The sequence below is a fragment of the Saccostrea echinata genome, unplaced genomic scaffold (assembly GCF_033153115.1).
Source record: "Saccostrea echinata isolate AGI-Se365-2 ecotype Australia unplaced genomic scaffold, CSIRO_AGI_Sech_v1 ptg000046l, whole genome shotgun sequence".
Lineage (NCBI taxonomy): Eukaryota > Metazoa > Mollusca > Bivalvia > Ostreida > Ostreidae > Saccostrea > Saccostrea echinata.
The window spans coordinates 10097468-10120965 of record NW_026889795.1 but is presented as its reverse complement, the minus strand read 5'-3'; the positions used below and the strand labels follow the sequence as shown (position 1 = coordinate 10120965).

Genomic DNA, 23498 nt, shown 5'->3' with positions numbered 1-23498 from the left:
ATATATTAGACGGTAAAGTGGGAAAATGTGTATCGTCTGGGAAAAATTAGACAACTACATGATCAATATGAACGAATACTAGCTGACAAAGTATGAAACATAATCTTTGTGTTTTAGGCCCATTATCACAATAGCCTATTTTAGACGCATTTAGCAATAATTTTACGACTGGAAGTTAATTTATACTTATAGATCTCTTTCAAAAGAAAATATCCATCTAAATAATATGTCAATTTTGAATAATTGAAGTTTTTCCAACAACTAAGTCGAATTTGAATTAGTATAGCTAAATGTATACAGGACTAAAAAACATCAAAGAAAATTTTATAAAAATATAAATACCTGAATCTAAAATTATTTTATCAATACTCTATTTCCTTCCAACGACCAGGTACCACCGTACAGAGCATATATACCATTCCAGGTTCATAGAGCCATTGGTGATTTCTTGAAGGACCACTATACCGTAATAAATGGATTAAAAAAAAACTTTTTTTTTTATATCCACAGCATAAAAACAAGTATATTTTCATTCACTATATATTCGATATACTGTGGAATCATCATTGTTCGTGGGGGTCAATGTTCGTAGGTAACCAAAATTTGACTGGTTCGTGGGGACGTCATTTCGGGGGTAACTTGCATATTTTATTAAGATAAATAAATCAACTGTGCTAAATGTATGTGTTTTTCAATGTTCGTGGGAACGTTAATTCGTGGGTAAGGGCTACCAACGAAATCAACGAACATTGATCCCCAACGAACGATTCCACAGTATACGTTTCAAAACTTTTAAGCATTAATACGGTACAGTTTTAGAGTCGATAGCTTTTTTTCAAAATGATAAGGTGTAAGTACGCTACAGTGTACAGATGTGAAGTCATGGAAACGGCTCTAACGTATTCTAACGTATTAATCTCAACGATTGTATATATTACGTTTCAGTACCTTACTGAATAGTTGTAAATAACAGCTGTAACGTATTAAAGCGCAATTTTACATCCTTGGCTATATGAACCTTGATTTTAATACCCGTTTTATTACGCTGAGGTTGTTCTCTAGGAATTCACCCTTGGCAATATGAACCTGGGTTTTTTTGATAGTTAATTACGTCACTGCCATCGAAAGGGTTATTTTCATTACGAAAAAAAGTAATGCGAGCAGTAAAGGAGAAACTCCATAAGTACTGGGCTACCACATATCCAAAAAGTGTAATAACATAATTTCCGCGACACTCGAGGTCATTGAGCAGTGAGGGTTCTTTACCATGATAACGCCTATTGTGACACGGGGCCACAGTTTTTAAGGTCTCGTCCGTACGACCCATGACTTCCACTCATAACGTAGTTTTATGAAGCAGAGCGTTTTCAAAACTTGCCAAAAAGAAGAGGCTTTTATTGTAGTCGTGAATACGTTCATCAGTTAACACTATTCATTGTAACTTATATATGCGGATTGAATGGATTTCACTACACACGCAATAAAAGACTTGATGAAGACAGAAGTCTCACATGGATACATACTCCTCAGTGACACATGAATCAATATCTGGTGTTTCCATATATCCGTTTTTGTCCTGCTCTCAATTTCTTTCGTACAGTGGGATTTTTTTGTATTTTGACCTTTGTAATCTTCACATTTCTTCATTCAATTTAGAACCAAAGAAAATCATGATACTTCAACAAAACAGCTGTAACGGTAAGTAGACACATATGTAAGAAATTGATTTGGAACAAATGACGGTAACAGATTAACGTGTTTAATTATCTCCGTAATGTAAATGATTTATGTATTTATGACTTTGTTAAATACACATTTACCTTTATTGAATGCACTGATAAATCTAAATCGGAGTGTTTCTAAATAATGCCCACTTTATTTCAAATAGAGAAATGAAATAGGGTAAACATTTATAATATACTTTTATGTATGCATATAGAATTTTATTTTTATCTTTCAAAGATGACATTCTTTTCTAGTTCCAACGAGAACAACACCTGAAGGGTTTTATATTTCCCAAGGTAATCACACTAAAATTCTAAATGAATTGATATTAAACATGCCAAATATTTAATATTTTAGGGACACCTGGGTCATTCAGGTGACCTATTGCTGCCATTGGTTTAAGTCCGTCGTCGTGTGTCGTCGGTTAACTACTGAATTATTCTAACATCTTGAAAATAATTTTCATGTAGCTTATTGTTTTCTAATTTTTTATGAAGCATGTTAACGATTAGATAAACGAATTGTGATCATTGACACAAATTACCCTAGAATATTCAGGACAATAAGTGCTAAAAAGTCAATTATTAAAAAAAGCTTCTCTATTCCTGCAAAACGAAATGCATGGTTGGGAAGAATATGAAGTCCTCCACCAAAATTTTTACGACCCCCAGGGAAGAGGTTTACCCTGCAGGGGGGTACAAAGTTGTCATATAGAGAGAAACTGTACACAATCTGAGCAAAATCCCCCTATTCCTGCACATCTTTTCACTTCTATAGATCTTCAATGAAATACTGATTGCATGGGAAAGAGCATAGAGCCCTCTATCAAAATTGTTTTTTTCTTTCGTGCACATTCGGACAGGGGGTTCTTCCTCTTGTTCGTTATACTTCCTATCCAATGAGAAAGGAACAATAAATGATCACCTTTTCTGTTCGTGGAATGGCAATACATGCGATAAAGAAAAGCAATTAGTCACCGGGTTGGATGACCACAAAAACATCATTGATATCACAGAGTTATAATTTTTGATAAATCCAATTACATTTCCAGTAATTTGTATACTAGAAGAAATTGCACTTTGTTGAGAAAAAAATGTATAAAACTAAAGTCGGCAAATATAAACAATGACAAGAGAAAAAAATGTAAATTGAAAGGAACTTTATATCGCAATGTTTTAAATGCAATTTTTTTCACTAACAAGGATGGGAGTCAATTGAGATTTTTAACGATCTCAATGGAGACATGAAATCTAAAATGGCGGTTGTCTTAGATGAAAATGAGGGCACATGTTTTCCACTTCCAACCCAAGAAGACTTCACTCCTTTCTTAATGATGAGAATGCCGACAGAACCTGTCTTCGGTATCCAGGCAAAGGCTTTCACCATTACAATATCAGGAATGGGAATTTCATGCGACAGGCACTCCAATTCACGTATGCTTCAGGTAAATATGACTAAAGAAACTTCGAGTGTAAAACTTTCTTAAACATGCCTTTTGAATTCAAGGTAAAGTAGTATAAATTTTCAAAAAATACCTTTCATTTTGGATTGAATTTTTAGAGGTTCTGTAATTTAATAAATACAGAAATATCTTATCTTCTTGAACTTATGTGGATTCATTATCTTGTGAAATTTTTGTCCATATATTTTTCTTGATTTATGGTACTGTAAAGAAGTTCACTTAAACATATGTTCCAATTTTTAATATCTGCAGAGGTTGTAATGTAATTTGATAGTCTAAGAGTACCTAAACAAAATGGACGTATACAAAACTCCACGGAATATAATAACTCTACAGTATAAGTATACTTTCTTACAAAAGCTGATAATTATTGCACAGAGTGAACACCAAGAAACTGCTCTGAGCTGTGGTGGTTCAATGTTAAAATGAATTATCGAAAGGTGAACGAAACTATTTTGAAACAAATTATTGCCTACACATTTTTCTTATATGTAAAATAACAACTGATCGTTAATGATAAGTATTGAAACTCATATGGTATAAAAGCCCAATTCTTCCTTTACTAGTTAATATATTCAATAAAATATAGAGGAATCTATGATAAAGAAACGAACAACCAAATTGATTGAGAGTAGTAGTTAATAAATATTGACAATTAAGTGACATATGTATGACTTTTGATTACTTGAGACAGAGGAAATAAATACAAATAAATACAAAAACTAATGTTATTCATACTGGAGAAAAATTTAGATAAATTTGTTATTATTTCATTTTTAAAAAAGACAAAACTGATTGGTTTTAAAAACTTTCGTTAAAAAGTACTGTTACCATCCATTGCCCTCCGGGTAACAAAGCATACATTGTAGCAACGGTTGAAAGTTCAATACGAAAGGAAACATTCGTTTTGTCGGGCCCAAGAATCAAATTGTTTGCCTGTGGCTGTTAGGCCGATGGCAAACTGTTGCTTTGAGGGTCGACAAAACGCATTTTGCCCGAGAACACAGTCAATTACTGTTTTGCAATACCTTTTTTATTTACTAGATGAAATCCCGCGCAAGCGCGAGGAATTGAATTTATACCACTACCGACTGAAAATATATTATAGTTTCTACTGACAGCCTACAGACTTATAGCAGGAAGAAATACTTTGTTCAAAATCCCGCATGAAGTAGATACTTGTACGTCTCCACCCCAAACCCCCAACCCCTTTTTTTTTAAAAAAAACTTGAAAAATAACAATTTCATTAATTGACGTTTATTGTGGAACCTGTGTTATGGACATTTAACTTCAGATGCTCTTATTTCATTTCCGTCAAGGATAAAAGCAGCAAGTATGCACATTTTACTGATTAATTGATTTTTTTTTTTTGGGGGGGGGGGGATTAACAAGTACTTGGGTCTGTTTGTACCGTATTGATATGTAAAAAAAAGTACTTTACTTACTTTTTTTTACATATCAATAAGGTACATACGTATTTATAAACCAAGACCCAAGTACCTGTGTAAAAATGAGCTTTTAACGCCCTATGAATAGGCCGAGTATTTGATACAAAAGACTGTATTCAGAATAAAAACTGGAATGTATTGATTAAAGCACAAAATTTTACATCTTTAATTGTATTTGAACAATATCTTATTTATTAATTTTTTTTTCTTTTCATGTAAGCAAGTTTATTACGAAGTGCAAATTGTACTTCGGGTTCGTTGCCACGATGCCCTCAGTAATTAAGGAATATAGCCTATACAAATTTTACCGATAAATTTATTAGGAAAACCTACTACATACATGTATATATATAATAGTCTTTCGATATATAAATATATTCACAACTAATAGTGTTATCAACGATTTACCATTATTTCAATGACTTTTCACACAAAAGCTTTTTTTTTTATGTTATGCAGTAGTAATCGCCTCGTTTATCTTTTTAACATCGGGCTCGATGCTATATGATGTTCTAGAAGCTTCCGTCAATATTAAGATCGGTGAATGACGAAAATAATTTCCATGTTTCCCTTTTGAATCGGTTATCACAACTTATTTCTTTTATATCATTTAAATCAAGTTTTGCTTGAATAATTCAGTGATGACGTTTCATGAAATAAATAAAAGATTGCTTGTTGTCAGTGTCATTAAAAATTGCCAGTAACTTAGATCCGCCAACCGGAAACGCCACCGTACTCACGTTTTTGCTATTTCATGGCTGTTTATAGAAATTGAAAGTAGACTTTTGATTTAATGTACGATACTTACTATGCGAGTGAAATCTAAATATAGTTTACGGACATCATCTTGTAACTAGTTTATTGTTAGAGGGGTACAGTACCGACCAGACACAATCTAACAGAAAGCGAACCCAGAGCGCACCCCGGGTTCGCTCTCTGGGTTCACTTCGGGTTCGCTTGGGGTCCGCTAGTGCTGACCCCGAGCGAACCCGGAGCGCACCCGTAGCGAACCCGCAGCGAACCCAGAGCGGACCCAAAGCGAACGCTGAAAGCGAACCCCAAATTCAATATCGGTCCCAGAAAGCGAACGCGCGTTCGGTGTTGCGTAACAGAGCTGTCAATCAGGATTAGCGATTAACTCATCAGCGCGTCGACCAATCAACATGCCGAACAGGTCTGTCAATCAGGATAAGTGATAAAATGCGTTGACCATCAGCGCATCGACCAGTCAACATGCCAGTTTGTAATCTAAACATTGTACAAGCAAAGCGTGTGAATGTACAGTGTAAAAATATTATGAATATGATTTTTAAACATGATTTTACATTTATATATTTTAATTCTCCAGACAACATGCAATATTTACACATCTATTTTCATCATTTTTTAAAATCTATTAATACATTATATATTTTTATTATCCAGGTAGCATGTTACATGTATAGTTACATATTTATTTTCTTTATATTTTTAAAATCCATTAATATATAAATATACATTGCGTAATTTATCAGACAATAAGTACTTTAATTCATAATAGAAAAAAAGAAGATAATAATGGTTATAACAATTGTTACCCCCCCCCCCCAAAAAAAAAGAAGAAAAAAACACTGGTCTTCGACAAATTATACAATTTTATTATCTCAAGAAATCGTTTAAGAACATGTAGTGCTTTAATTTAATTATTTTTTATTCATTATTTCAATTTACATGCACGTTTTAATTTATCCAGATCAACATCGAAATTATCGATCTTAATAATCGATCATGAAAAAAAATTAAATGTACATTGTACAGTATAAATGTGCATTATGTCAATAGGTAAATTGGAGAAAAAATCTCATTTTTTTAACTACTATATTTTTTTAAATTAATCTTTTACCAAAATGTAATAAATAGCTTGATTTAAATACATGTATATAGGGAAAGATTATTTTGTCAATTTTAATTATCCTACATGTAGACCTTACATTGTATGTTTTTCTAATTTTTGTAACTACTTGCAAGTCAAAAAAGAATGCTTATCACTTTCCTTCGCGTCGATACATATAATTATACAGGTTTACATGTTCACGAACCTCTTACATGTACTACATGTAATTTTGGAAATACTTTATATGGATATAAAAAAAAAAATACTAGACGGGTACGTTTTGTACTTGTGCATGAAAAGTACACGTAATTTTAACTTTAGTTAATTGAACTTGCAAAGATACCTTGATACGAAAACGTACATATATTTTTTCATTACATAGGTACCTGTATTTGAACTTTGTAAATGTCATAATTATTTAATTTTAACACTTTAATAATTATAGTTTCAAAGTGAAGCCAAGATCATCACGTGTCGGTAATCATCCCACCTGTTTCGAAGATATTGCGGGTGCTAAGAGCAATTGCGGTGGGTATTTTTAATTGACACTTGCTAGCTGGATGTATACTGTCTCCATGGTCACGGTATACCTGAGTATATACTCCTCCTACATTCGATGCCCCTTAAGTTACATGAACCTCGTCTTGGCACGTTATCAATGAGAAATTCAATTATTATTCTTATTATTTTTTTTTGAATTTGGAAACGTCATTATGATAGTTCTTTGGTACGTTGCATGAAGAGTACATGTTCATGTAATTTGCTGCCACCTGAATGCTGAAAATCAGTAAAATAGCTTTACGAGAGAGAGAGAGAGAAAGAAAGAACACTGTATTTTATTTGAAATTAAAATCGCTACAACCGGCCCATAGAAAACAATTCGAGTACGGAGAGGGGTGGGGGGCTCATCGTAAAAAAAAATCGGGCGTTATTTTCTTAATTTCATCTACTTAATCATGCGAGTTTACAGTTATTGAATTCTTGTTTTGTTTGTTTTCTTTCTTGTTTTAATTTATTTTTAAACATTTAGAATTTTGTTTGTTAACATGCCGCTCCAGTATGTACATATATGTAGTGGGGGGGAGGGGGGGTCATGATCCAGTAAGACTATTCAAATGATCATTTATTTGAAAACAACTTTAAAAAAATAATATATTCTTATCAGTGGACCAGTTATTAGTTTTTGTTTGATTGTTTGTTTTGGTTTTTTTTTTTATTGTTGTTGTTTTTTTTTATAAGTCTTCCGTTAAACTCGCCTTATAAAACAATGATTTATAGCATGGAAGTAAATTATAAATGATCTGTAAAACGAAACTCAAGTTACACTGTATGAGAGTTTTTAGTGATTATCACGAACTACATATACATGTAATGGACGACAACCTAGCTTAAATGTAAACTGCTTAATATGAAAACTTAGCATTTTACGTGTACAGTATGTCTCAGCTATTTCATAGATAAGATCCTTAATTCAGTTGTTTGTCTTTCAAACATTTAAATTACGGTTTAGCAATTACAATTGGAAGTTCCAACTTATTTTAAAACGAATGAATAATGTAAACAAATGAATTTGAAAGCTTTTTTTTTTATTATTAAGATACTCTTATCAATTTCACTCCATCCGATACATCGAAAATAAATTTAACACCTTTTCTTCTTTTTCTTTCGAGATATACTTAGCTTGTAAGTTAAGAAAAATAAAAGTGATAATTCTACGTCGATGTACGGTGAAATTCTTTGAAAAGTTATCAACGTTCTCCATATTGTCACTTACATGTACATGTTTCGATCGCCATAAAAAAACTGTAATGATCGATTTCGCTACTGCATTTGGAATATACAAGGGGCGGGGCTTACTGGCGGAAAGATTAAAGCGGGGTCCGCTTCACGCATGAGTGCGTAAAGCGAACCCGGAAAGCGAACGCCAGGTTCGCTCTAGCGGACCCAGAGCTGACCCCGAGCGAACGCAGAGCGAACCCGAAGCGCACCCAGAGCAGTCCCAAATTTTCTGAAAGCGGACCCGCAGCGGACCCCGAGCGAACCCAGGAAGCGAACCCCGAGTGCGCTTTGGGTTCGCTCTGGTGTTAGGTTGTGTCCGGTCGGTACTGTAAGTAAAAACTCTGGTGCACCCGTTTCGGAGTTTATTTGCAAAATTTATTAATTTATAAGTATAGATTATTTTTTTTACATTCATGTATCCTGTGCTAGTTCTCATGACGTGAATGTCCTTTACCGCACCGCGGTTAAACTTGGTCAATTCCGTCACCGTCGAACACCAACGGATGCAAATAATATTTAGCTGATCCCACCCAGAGTGTGTCGAAAGCGGCCCAATATTACATCGACAGATCCAATAATTCACTCTGCAGTCTTACATCGGATTACTTTGACCGCCCAGTTGAACATTTCAAATATTACATTTTTTAGTAAACATTTATACAGGAAACAATTTTAAAAGCTTAAAACTGTTCTTTCTTAGAAAAAAAACACTTTGTTGACCAAAGAGATGTTTGCAAGATTACAGTTTCATGAGTAACCCTAAAAACATGTAATATTTTATAATGTACGTAAAAAATAAAGTACAATATCCAGAAGAAGAATAAACAATGTTTCCATCACTTTGCACAAAAATAAGAAATGCTCTATGTCAGAAAAAAAAATGGAAAAAGATGTAACAGAGCAAGGCTAGAATCAGGACAAGATAATAGCAATTAAAAGAGATTTTATTTGGTTACATACGTCACAGATTCAACACAACAATTAAAGTTCAATATAGAATTCACAATGTAATAAAGTGATCGTATAGTTTTCAAAAGAATGTTTCTATTTCCAAAATAATTCGAAGTGAACGTCTTAAAGATTCTAAAGACACTTATCAAAGTCAGGTAGTTGCTCGCCAGTTCAGGGGAGGAGGTATTCCAGAGTCTCTGACCGTTCTCTGTCTAAGTCTAAGTCTCTCTCTCTCTCTCTCTTTCTGGCCGTCTTCTCCGGTCTGGACCCTTTTATACCCATGTCCAGTATCCAAGGTCCTGGTGTATGACAACACTCGTGTCCAGACAAACTGCTGGTCATGGTTTATATCCTTCTGAACCTATTAAACCACTTATGGGATGTTTTGGATCAGAATGACTTTGGTCAATAAAAGGCAGAATAAGTTAATGATCCGATTCCAGCTGTTAATTCGTCTTAGTGGCTTAGGTTAATCACTTTTTAAGCCAAAAATAGAAATGTGTTCATTAAGATGAATAGATGAAATTCGGACCAATAAAATAATCCGATGATCCAATCTCCTTTTAGAGATATTTTAAATTAATTCCATAATTCGGATTAAAAGAAGTTCTGTATCACATTTCAGTACATTGGTTCTTAATACAAACACAGGGATTATTATGCCCTGAGACACTTGTTTGTCAATAAGATAGTTTTGTTATTATTATAAGAGAGATAGTTTTGTTATTTATAAGAGAACTCAGATACAGAGATATCATAAATAGATAACGCATACAAAATATATAATAGATAATGCATTAATAAACATAAACATTATTAGTGTATACATCAATTGTATTATAAAGATATTTTATGTACTACCCTGTAAAATTGACTGGCAAATTCTTTTTAGACAATTTGACATCACAAGGTGTACTGAAACTGACTGTATGCTTTTTAATTATAAATTATGTTCATGGAAAATCATTAGTATTGTAGCAGAAGATTATATGAAAAAACAAAATTTTCATAAAAATTAATTAGCATATTAACTTAAGTTTATAATAGCCTTGTGTCTACGGCAGAAAATAGTCTGTGTCTTCTCTATGTTATAACTTCTTGTTTGTCATTTTTATTAGTGACAAGCAATAAAGTAAAAAAAAAGTTCTTTAATTGTACCTATATACACTTTTACTGAATACTTACACATATGAGTATCCCTTTTCAAAACGTTTTGAATAAAACATTTTTGACTTTAAACTTATTTTTGATTTAAGTAGAAATTGTGAGGATTTAAAATCATTTCACGTTCCTATAAATAATGACAATTGATGAAAGATGACACACGCCAAAGCAAACATGATGATGATCATCATCGTTATTCATTCTGTTATCGATATTTTTACAAATATTTCTAGGTATCCTACAGAGCCATCAAGGAACCGACCCAGTTCTGTACTCTGACAGACAACAAGGCCGTACCTGACGCTTTTTCACGTTGTGTATATCTTTGTGACTGTCCTGACCCCGCCCACTGTAGAGATGTCAATCTGTATTTGTTCAGTGGTAATGCCAAAGGGGCGTGGTCTCTCTGTGAAGTGAAAGCTACTAATTCCTAAGTTTGTAAAAATTGGAAGGGGGATTAGGACTTTTAATAGAACATAAGAATAACAAGATGAAATTTCATTAGCAGTTATTTTTGCTTTTTTAAATATCTTAGCAAAAGAAAAGTTGTGGAAATTGAAACGAAGTTGATGAAAATGATTTAGGGGAAAATAAACAGTCTGATAACGTCGTTCAAAGAAGAAAATTTCTTAATTACGTGTAAATATTCTTTCTTCAATATCTCGATGATTTTGCTAAGAAAATTACAAAAATCAATATTTTTTTTTATTTTGTGTTTCATTTAATTTCTGTTAAAATAGTTAAATATTGATAATTCTTTATGGGTTTATATACTGATTTTCCTCTTTGACTATAATTATGCATTAAAATGTATAATTTTTCGAATGTAAAATTTATAAATATGCATTGTTTCGAGAATAGACCAAGCCTGGTTAAGTTATAGTGGATGAATATTATTAGATAACAAAGCAGAAATTTAGAAACTTACGGATGAATGTTAATGACCGACAATTAAACTTTTAATATTTAATGATAATCATTTAAATAAAATCATAAAATATATCTAAGAAAATTATATATGTATAAAATCTTCTAGAACATATATAAACATGTAATTTAAATATTTAATAAGATATCTGCAGTTTTTGCTAAAGCTTATATGCAGTACTGCATGTATTTGTTCAGACATTGGGCTATAACTGCATTTCTGTGTCTATATCCTTTTCTTCGTATGATAGTTTGCTTTTTTTTAATGAAGGATAAGTAACAAATTAAAAAAAACATTAATATATCTTATGAATTTATGTTCATAAACATTACATGAATAATGTTTGCCAATATAAGTGTGGAAATTTTGTAATAATGTTAAAAATGTGTGTAAAATTTCTTGTTGAAAACGGCATAAAGTCGCAAATTTCAGCACAAAAGGGACTTTACGATTTCTTTATATTTTAAAGATTTTGTAATTATACGTTTCTTTTTAAAATAAGTCAAAAAAAAGATGTCAATCCATATACTCTTTTTTGTTTGTGTAATGTTTCTTTATAGAACTTTTTTTTACAATTTTTATTTTTATCTTTATATACATTTTTGATCAGTATGATGCAGCCTTTGCTGACTATGAGCATTTGTATGATGTAGCTTTTGCTGATTATGAGCATTTATAAAAAGATATTCAAAAAACTAATAAAAATGCATCTTTTTAAGTCCATAGTGCAATGATGGACACATCATTCAAGAACACTTTGCAAAAAGACTGAAATCATAATTTTTCTTATTTTAATCAAAGAAATTTTATTATTATTATTATTATTATTATTACAAATTTTGAAATTAGTACTGAAAGCAAACAAAAGAGGACAAACGATTCATAAACTTTTCAGGATTTTTAGATCACGTTAGCAAAAGAATGAAGAAAGCTTTTCTGATCAATATTTGTCAAAAACATATGTGTAACAATTTGAGAAATTTATATGTTAGATCTTCTTCTAATGAAGATTACATATGTAAGCTTTGTTCAAATCGCGTATGTAGGAACTGATCTTAAAAAGCATTCCTCTCAAGAACAGGAGGGATACATTGTCATCAGAATATCCAGACATTCTTAAATAGTAAATATTCAAGTTTGTTCAAATCGTGGCCCTTGGGGATAAAGTGGTATCACAATAGGGAGTCAATCTCTTACATAGGGATTTATTTCTCTTACTATCTTCTAAATAAAAGGAAGGTTACCATTGTAATATTGATATGCTATCATCATGTGGCAAAGAATAAAGATTTATTTAATCATGAAAGTGCATAGTCACGAAGGGGGAATCATAGCTTGACATAAGAAAACTTTTTAAAATGTTCTAGTAAAGCAGGTCAAGTGCTACAAAGATGAGTGTTTTGGCCCAGGGGCCTCTGGTTTTGTCTTTCCTATTAGTAGGTACATGTGTACGAGGGTTGTCCATAAAGTTAGTGAACAAATGCTATAAATTTCTTTATAATGACAGCACTGGTAAATGTGTACAAAAAAATTTAATAGAGACCATGATTTAATAAAGATATAAAAATAAAAAAAAAACACACTATTTTATGAACGTTGAAGATGTAAATACTTTGTATGTACAAGCGGCACGGTCCCGTCTGACATAAAGCTAAATTCATGAAAACGTCAAAAATATGGATTTTGAATTTTTATTACATGCTCATCGACACAGGCTACTTTTCTTTTTCTATGTCAATCTGACAAAATAATGTGTGCAATAATATTTATATGTTGAACATAACTGATTTTATATTTAAAATTCAAATATATACAGGATAATTTGTGATCGTTGTCGGTATGAACACTTCGTATACAACAGGCTGCGCAGCCCAGTACAACATTGGGCTACATGTAGATTGATAACTACGTCATGAATAAGGAAATCCCATTTTCATCAAATTACAGTAGTTTTTCACTTCTTATAATGTCTGCAAAATTTTACACACCGTTGAGAAATCGAATATACTGATGGACAACCCTCTTATATGTGTGTGTAAAGAATAATATTTGTTTTGTACTTGGTGTGTGTTATTATTGTTGTATTTACTCCTTTTGTTGCTGGTGGAGTTGTTATTGTAGATGTTGTTTGTGATAGACATGTTGTTAATTTATTAGCGTCCCTGATGTTGATGTTGAATCTATTATACTGCATCACATGCTGCTTAAGTATCTGTCATTGCCTTGTAGGAAACATATATCTAAAAAGCTCAAAATTAGCATTTAGTCTTAGTTAGATAGACAAAATAATTTATAAGCTTCTTCATATATTGAAGCAAGGTCAGCTTTGTTCAAAAAACAAATAATTATTCCATATAATAGTGCTAAGTCACAATATGGGCTTAACTGAGGCATTGGAATATAAGGGGAAAATTCTTCTTTTGATAAAAATCCTGTTCAGAATTAGTCCCAATAATATACAAACATTCACATGTAGTGAAAGTTCACGTTTGTTCAAATCATGGTCCCAAGAACTAAATTTTTGGCCAAATATGGTTTTAAGATTTGACATGAAATACATAGGAATCTCCATTTGAAAAACAACATCTCAATGTAATATAGCTTCATTTTTCAAAGTCATTGCCCAAATTATGGGGAAAACTTTTACAAAGTAATATTTAGGAAATTATCTTTAAAACATTTTTCTCAAGACAGAAAGAAAAATTTAAGTCATCATAATATCAATTCATACATCCAAATGAAGTGAATTTTATCAAAAATTGTTAAAATGATCGCCCTTTGGATTGGGATAGGGTCACAATAGGGGTCAACTTTTTAGATAAGCATACATAGGGACTATTTTCTTTCTTAATTTGGTTTTGGTCCTGACAACTGCTGCTGTTGTTGTTGTCTGTTTATTATTGTAGTTGGGGGAGCTCTGTTGTTGTAGATGTTGTTTGACATAAACATGTTGTTAATTGTGTTACCCTTTTGCTGCTGTAGTTGAATCTATGATATTGCTATGAATGTTATAAATGCTGCTTTTGTAACTGTGATTGCTTTGTGATATTCTTCATACATATTTGAAAAAAAGAAATAAAAAGATATCTTTTTAACATCATTTAAAAACAATACTAACAAAATTGACATTCAATTTTTTAATGACATGAAGTCGATCACATGATCAGATTTTCTTTAGTTTTATATCCTTTGAACAAAATTTGTAAAATAATGAGGTTAAAATAATTAATTTTGAAATAATGAATTGTCATCCTTTCATTAAAAAAAAGCATAAAGCGAAATTGAAAGGAAATAATGATAATAATAAAATACCCACGAACATCACTATATCTTGACAAAATCTTTCTTTATATTTGTTTTTGCAACAGAGAAATATATAATTTAGGTATCATAGAATTCCTTTGTCAAGAGAGATAAATCAAATAAAATATCAATATCATTTTCTTCTTAACACTTCTTTTTCCTTAATAATAATATTTCTCAATTTTTTGCTTATTTAACAAAAATATCATTACTACATGAAAAGCTTTTTCAATGAACTAAGGATTGTTTTTCCTTAAAATAAATAAAGCAAGTGTGTTTGACAAAGAGAAAGCATAAAATTTTACAAGTTTAAATTACTGTCACCGTGGGGATTTTTACGGGGTTAAATTTTGCACTTTTCATATAACAAAGTGTTGGCATGGAGATTATTTTTGAGGAAGTTGACAAATTCATGAAAAATGTTGGACTTTTTGAAACCGTTCGTGTGATAATATTTTTTGCAAAAATTTTTAATCACAAATTTTGGAAAGAAATATCTTCCTCGCAAACAATTCCACGTTAACAGTATTGTTGATGTAATTAAGATGTCGATGTTTTTAAGTGAAAAGTGTATTGTGTTTACTTGATATATTATTTAGTGGGTTGTTTTTTTGTGTTTTTTTTTACCAAACGAAGTGAATTGATAGTTGTTCTGTATTTGTCACTGTGTTTATTAAAAGAAATTGAAACTTTAATTTATGTTTATATTTTTCCGGTGAGTTATCAAGTTATCAAGAAAATGAGACGACTTTTTTGCTTCAGCTAAATTTCATTTTTGGCACATGGAAATTATTGAGCTAAATTTCATTTTTCTCTAAATGAAGAAATTCCTGGATACATAATTGGTCTGTGCTATCGTGCCTACATATCCTTAAAAGTTATAGCATTGTTCCTTTTGGAGTATCTCGTGTGAAAAATTAACGTTAGCTGTCATAAAGTTTAAAATGAGCTCCAACATTTCTTCTTCTGAATCTTTCAGAATTGTACGGCAATGCATTTTCACAGGTTCAATGGACGGCAAAAAGACGTCTTGTAAATGGCTTTTCTCGTATCTAATTGATAATTCTAGGTACAATTAATACAGATAACTTTTCAGACAACCTAAATAGCATCTACTTGTACCGCAAACGAATAGAATTATCAACACAAGTCATACGACTTTTGTATCCACAAATTAAGGCAAGCCTTACATAAATACAACTTCATACAGTTGTTAAGCTATTATTTTAACACCAAATTATTTACTCATGTTTCCCGTTCACCCGATCATGACAGGGAGCTCATGGTGGATGTGATCGGTCGACAGGGGATGCTTACTCTTCCATGGCACCTGATCCCACATTTGATGTTTTTGACCTTCATTACCGTTTGTTATTTTCATATTTCATGATAATAGTCATATGATATATTATATATATAATATTCTCACCATAATTCGCAATTGTTATTTTAGTCCAAAATAGAGGAGACAATTTTTAAATTGGAAGATGATGTTACTAAGGCGGTGGCAGTAACTTAACTGAGCTCTTCTTCCACTCATTTTAAAAAGAGGAAGAGATCAGTGGAAACGGAAGAGAGTAGTGTATTATGCATTCTATCATACCATACTTTATAGTGTTATACGAGTAGGTTAATAAATGTGTGAATGGTTTTCAATGGCAATGAAGAACATATCAGCTAAGCCTTACGTTAAGATAAAAGGTTGTGCTTTATTCGTTAGTCAGGCTTGTAAGGCTTAAGAAACCTGTATCAAGGCTGTACATAGGGTAAAGCTAGGACTTAATTTTCATGATTTATAATACAAGCTTTACTTTGTCTACCGGCCTCAGAAGTGATCCATGTCGCACCATCGAGGTTTCTGAATGCGAGTCAGATCATATTTAGTTTGGGTTAGAATCGTGTCATTGGAATATTAATATTTTTCATATCTTGATATACCGGATTAAAAGCATGCGGGGTTTTTTTTTTCGCATTCTTATTGTTTTAGTAGGTCGTTTAGTCTGGACAAGAGTTCTCTACAGCGCTACACAAAACTTTAGGTATCTTTGCTGCGCCGCCTTGACGTCGTAATGAAATGAATTTTGATGTCGTAATCGGATTTCTATACCCTGCTTAAATTTATTATGACCTTTTTATTTCTGATAAATACTATCAAAGAGCAAGAGCCATCTAGGGCCTTTTTTGGCCCTGAGAATTTCTGAAAAATCGAAACTGCTCAGTTTTGCTTGAAAAAGCAGTATTTATAACTTGGACCCTTGGTGACCGTGTATCTATTGAACCTGACGTTATTTTCTCTCTAGTCAATGCATTATGACGTCATAAATGCGTCATTTTCTCCATTTCCTCTAAATTCCCTTAGAAATGGCCAAAAGTTGGGTTTTTTTTTAATATTTCATATAGAGCACAACCTCTGATCCAAAATATACAATGAAATAATGAAAGATATGTTTCTGAAGATCACAAAACATGTTTTAATTTTTGGATGGGTGGGCTGTGCTCATATTTTAATTCTTTGCTGAAGGTAGTCAAATACGCATGTTTTCTGCAAAATTCAAGAACATTGCATTTTCTCAAAGCCAATCCTGTTATTGTTAATTGTTATAGGAAATGAAAGCACCAAGTCTCTATTTTATTTTGATATATGAAATGGGACAGAGGGTGATAGTCAATTAATTGATATAAGGACAGGTCCATTTTATGCATAAAGTGAACCTACCGGTAGCTCTTTGCATTAAATAAAGTAAAAGTAAAATTGAAATATTATTTACAGAATCTGAGTTATTTTCGCTGTTACAATGGGTTCACCGGCAGTTTGGACATAGGAGTTACATTTTTTCAATATTTGGTTTCGTTACTGCACCGGGTCTCCTTCCACTGACACATTAATATACCATTACAAAGAAGAAATAAAATATATTTAAAAAATTTCTTGCTTTTATTAATTCTTAGTGTTTATCAAATGTATGTGCCAATTTTCACCAAAAAGAGTTCATTAAAAAGAAGAATAAACACGATGCCTCAATAATTTCCGAACAGCCCTTATCTTATTCATCATCAAACTACAACGATATAATATAGCACATTTATCTTGATAGGCACTACAGGCTCTGATACGTGTCATATTTGGAATTTTTACAAGAGAAAGACATCGGTGAAAATCTAAAAAATAATCTGGATGATATACGTGTTGATTTCATTGTCAACTTTCCTTATGGTGTTTCATGTTGATTTGATACAAAAACATGCAAAATAATGATGTAAATTGATGATGAAATATATCGAATATGTATCGAATCAACTGAGAAATATAAACCCCGTATGCAGGTGATGAAGGTATATTGCTGTATAAAGTTGACGATTGAAAAGTTGAAGTCATCACATTTATCATAAAGCTTGGTTGTTAGATTACCATTGATATCTTTTTCTAGTAAAATATCCAAATATGAAACAGATTTCAGACTCTGTGGTATCTTTTATTTCAAGCTCACCGGGATATATTGTATCGATATAAGAATGGAAATATCCATTCATAATTGACAATGCGTCGTCGATTTATCTAAATAATTGCTCGACAAACATCAGTCTTTGTACATTTGTTCCCCTTAGGGAGTAGGGAGTAGATGACCCCTATTAATTTTTAGATCACGAGATCAAAATTCAAGAGTCAAACTGGACATACGAAAATATAGACTGCTAAAAATCCTAAGAACCTCTTGCTTGATAGACATCAAACTTGGTACACTTTTTCTTCCTTGAGAAGAGATGCCCCTGTATATTTTGAGGTCACAAGCTCAGAAATTAAGGATAAAATAACATAGACACTAAATATAGGAATATGTGGTCAGTTCAGTTTCCTGAGAAGCATTTGCTTTACAGACATAAATTTAGGTAAACTGGAACCCTCTAAGATGTATATTACCCCAATGATATTACGGTCTGTGAGATTTCAAACTCAGCATTATGTATGCCGCTGACTAGAAGATGACGAATTGCTTTCACTATCATAACTGACATTCTGAAGTTAAAGTTGCTCCCTTTATAAAATTTCACTAGGAAGGCGGAGGGCATGTTTGTTCATTTTTCATGGGCATTTCTGTAAATTCTACCGCCCACAATTACTGTAAACGTATTACATTTGGCGGAGTATTCTATTTAGCGCCTTTGACGGAAAGTAGCTACTGCTAAATCAAGTACATCGCTAAATGTCTTGTATGTATATATTTATATCATGCATGTTCAGAAAGCGCTAATCCGAATCTACGATAGCTAATTTGTTGTAAATTCACTTTCCACCAAAAATCGTACACACTAGATAGAATACATATACAGAAAGTTGTAAGACACCAGGCCTCTCCACAAGTGGTTTTACATGTACCATGGCGGCCCGTCATGGTTAAATTTATGTGGCAATGGTTAAGTGAGCTGCACAGGCCAAAAAGGCGGCTGTCATGATTAATTTTTTACTGCATCTCAGTACCTACTTTATGATGATTTGAACTGCAAATTACCTTTATATTACGTGTTTTGCTAGTTCTCCCTGAAAGAGAGAATACAAAGAATGTGATAAATCATGTACATTAATGCGGTTGATGCTTACTGAATATGCCATAAAGCATAATATAATTAATAGTCAATCAGCTGATGATTTTTCCATTTTCTGTACTTGGTAATGTGGAAAATTCTAACGTGTTCACTATGTAGAAGCTTTTTTTTCTGAGAGACAATTTAATCTTTCAAAATGTCCTGTCTCCTTTGTTTTTTTTTATCAACTCACTCTTCCTTTTTTTATATTGTCTTTCGAACAAAATGTAAGAATTATAAATACTCCAATGTGAAAAGTCGCCGGTGGCGCTAATTTAGCACTGGAGAATTCATCGAAGTACACAATTAAGAATGCAGCGTAGGAAAATGTAAAGAAAGAACAGAATTGAGAAACATTACAATTTTATCAGATTAATGTCTCTGTTCAGACGCGGATCCAAGAATCCCCCCCCCCCAAAAAAAACCCCTAAATTCCTATTTCCTACCCAAAAATATTAAACCCAGAAAATTTCCTGACAAGCAGAAAAAAGGAAAATCCATTTCCAAACGCGAAAAACGCCTATTTTCTAGGTGGTTATGATGGGGTCCATGTTTTCTAGTGGGGTTTAAAGTCATTTTTTTATTTGCTTCAATACTTTTAATAACTCTGCAAATTCCAAGGCCCCCCCCCCCCGACCCCAACTCTAGATTCGCGCATGTCTGTTTATATTAGGTTTTATATAATACAATCAGTGACTTTTCAAAGACCATGCAATGAAAAGCTTAGGCAATGTAAAGATGTCGGTTTTTGTCCTAGTTTGTGTATGAATTATTTTTAATTCTACTCCTTCCTCACTGTTGGTCCGATAAAAATAAAACCTGTCTTATAAGAAGGAAAATTAATTTTATTTTTCAGTTTTAAAATTAAATTCGCCAAACATTGTTGCCATGGTTACTAAAAAATACTGTGAAATTCTTCAAAAGGGATTCTACAGTTTTTATCCAATTTTACTAAAACTTTGTTTCTTTTGTAGACAACACTTAGATACATAATTCTTGTTACTATTTTTTTTCGATTTTGTGCCGCTATGATGAAGGAAATTACTTCTGAATGCAACCATTGATTAATATGTACGTCCTAGAAGGTTGAACATACATTCATGCTTTCGACTACACATTTCGCCTTTACGAAGCGTTCTCCATGGTTAAATGTTCAGAAGTGGAGGACCATGTATATTTCAACTTATTGTTGTATTCTTTACAGTGCGTTAATGACATTTTGAATGTAAATCATATACGGTACCAATTTTGATGCACCAGCTGCGCATTTCATACATGATAATTGATGAATGATAATATATGTTCACATGACATGATAATATAAATTTGTCATTTTAATGGAATAGTAAGAATAGTGCATCTTCAATATATTGGAGACAAAAGTCAAGGTCAAGAGAACAGTTATTTAGTGTTTAAAGCGACAGTACGGCTGCAAAATGTGTGCTTTTTCATCCAAATTTACCCAATATGTCATTAAGAAATAAGGTATAAAGTTGATGTTAGCAGTTTGAGAAACAGAAATATTCTCTACTCAAACAAAATTAACGTAATTAGAATCTGCCGGAAAATCAAGGGTCGTACGAACTGGAGCAATCTTAGATCTGTTTACTTGTACCACGTGAATTCTAAAACGGCACGTGCCTACACTGTAGAGTTTACAGTTATAATGAATATTAGGTGAAAGCAATTTTCAAAAACACAAATTATCATAACTTTCCGATAAAAATAATCTAAAATAATAATCGTAAAGATTTTAGTCTGCATTCAGGCGAATTTAACAGAATTAAAAGTACAAATGTTTACGTTTTGTGTATTGAGGTCCGAGAAAGGAAAAACCAACTAATCATTCGTTATCGCGGCAAATGTCAAACAAAATATTTTTCTGCACAGTTAAAAAAAATAGCATTTCAAATGGCAACAATGTTTATAAGTCAAAGATGTATTTTTTATGTTGAGTTTACACTATTTTTTTTTCTTTGAAAGCGACGAAAAAATGAGAAATGATAACAAGTATCAACAAACCTGTCGAATAGAACCTTCGAGAGCCCTGCGTGAGTGTCGCCGAGTTCCCGTTTCTTCCTTATCCAGCGATTTTATTAATCCCCAAACTAAATTTTAGTCAGGAAAGTTGCTTTTTCAAGTTCTATTTTCAGTTTCTTTTTCTTTTTGGTCGACTTTGTCAATGTAGCAGGCCTACCGGGATTCCCTCTCTAACCATGCTGTTTTGTTTATGAGAACTACGCATGCGTGCATAGCATGGAATGTGGAACCCCGAACACTTTGCGATGTATATATTTACGTCCCATAAATAACTATTAATTTTAATGAAATTATCCAAATTATTTAATTGTAAAAGTTGTAATTTTCTGAAAGTTTATACATTTATGAGTAGTAAAAAAAATTCCAAATCTTGTCGGAAAATTTTATCTAGTCAGTTTTTTGATGAGATGCGCCGTACTGTCACTTTAAGCCATTCTGTAAAGCAATGCATAAGCAAAATATAAAATTCCTGCCTCTCTCAGTTTACAGAATGGAAAGCATTACCAACTGACAAACAAATGCTGAACAACATTGTGTCTAAATGTCACTTCATTTTGAAGTTATTTTAGTTGCCTCCTCTCATTATTATGCTAGGCAGTGCTTAGAAATATTTGAAAAATAAAATTAGTTTATCCAATGCCCTTCTGCACAAATTCTCTCTGCAAATTAATTCGCCAACAGAAAGAAATATCTGTTGACAATTTTATTGATAATCCCAAACCTATAAAACACAACATAACTGGACTAACATTCTAACAAGAACAAGTGTTTGCCTCAAATAAATTTTGAAATTGGTTTGATACTTATTCCTAAATTTATAGTCGCTGCGGTTGTAAATCACGCAATTTTCTATCGGTCAAGAAAGAGAGTTCATCATACATGCATCTAATTGAAGACAAAAGTATAACGATAGAGAAAACAGGATTCTGATGTCCAAAATTTTCAATTTAATAAAGAAATTAGAAATACACAACAAACGGTGTCCTATCAAACAATACAAAAAATTACAGGCAATTCAATATTTTATCAAATAGAAAAATTATCCAATTTGTATCAACAATGCTTGTATTTTTGTAGGTGCCATTTCTCCAAACTGATACCTGCCATAAAGATATGGCGAATTCCAGGTATTCGGAACCCCTCTGAACTTACGACTTCTCTGTTGTTTATGTGTCCTCCACAGTAATCTAGACAGAGAGTACAAATCGTTATTAATAGAAAATCGGGAAACTCTTTTGCGAATTCTGTTTCCAGTTTTGTGAAGCTGAAATTGGTATCCTCCGTTTTCATATGATCCCATCTCCCTTTTGTTTCCTTTGTAAAATATTATTTCATCGTGCACCATTCTTCTTCCTTTATTTGATTGTCGTCTTTGTAAAATCCAATTATATATTTTTCTTCGTGCCCCTGTTTCCTGGAAGGCATTGTTTATAAAATTCTCTGCTTCCATGCTGAAATTTTCTTTTTCGGTAAGAATGTGTTCATTATCTTTCAGTTCGAATGTAATCAAAAATATCCTCATCAGACAAAAAGTAAACAAAATGTATGTCATATTCTACAATCAAAGATTTAAAAAGAGGAATAAATTAAATCATGTTCTTAGCAATAGAATACGTGTAAAACGAACAAATTCAAACGGAAAAAACCATACTGGGAATAAGAATTTTTATGAATTTTACTTTTTCCAATAAAGATTTAATGGCATTCAAGTTAAGTGCTATATATTGTAATAGTTCACATGTAAAACAGATTTTTCATTGATTCATTATTGATATAACTTCTAAATATTAGAGAAAAAATCTTTTACAAAAACATACCTGTGTCCGACCACACCTTGATTGATAATGCACCTGGTCTAAATTGCTAGATATGAACGTAACAGAGGCTATTAATATATCTGTTCTTATATTCTACCAGAATAAAAAGGCTAAAAATGATTTCACACTTTGCAGTTGATTTCAAAGGTGTTTTGCACACCAGTCTGAGTATAACTGCTTTATACCATAACATGGCGATTTCCTCTGCATTTTATTAAATATGGTGAGAACTAACTTACCTTCTGTATGATCTGATATCATGCACTGGCAGTTGCCAACTGCGTCACAACCCCATTGTGCAGCAATTTCTTTCTCGCCAATTTTTTCACTAGATAAGAACGTAAAAATTCAAAAGCTATGATGATTAACAGCTGATAAAGATAAGTCAATAGGGGAAAATGAAAACACCAATAAATTAAAGTTTTG

The 23498-nt window shown here is 32.2% G+C and overlaps 1 protein-coding gene across 1 annotated transcript; it reads left to right on the top strand.

The window, feature by feature from the left end:
• Window positions 1-1660: 1660 nt before the first annotated feature.
• Window positions 1661-10870, top strand: LOC133202142 (uncharacterized). The gene is made up of 4 exons (XM_061337917.1): window positions 1661-1698; window positions 1980-2021; window positions 2928-3169; window positions 10637-10870. The coding sequence occupies exons 1-4, from the start codon at window positions 1671-1673 to the stop codon at window positions 10835-10837; spliced, it is 513 nt and encodes a 170-aa protein (XP_061193901.1). The 5' UTR covers window positions 1661-1670; the 3' UTR covers window positions 10838-10870.
• The last annotated feature ends 12628 nt before the right edge of the window (window positions 10871-23498 follow it).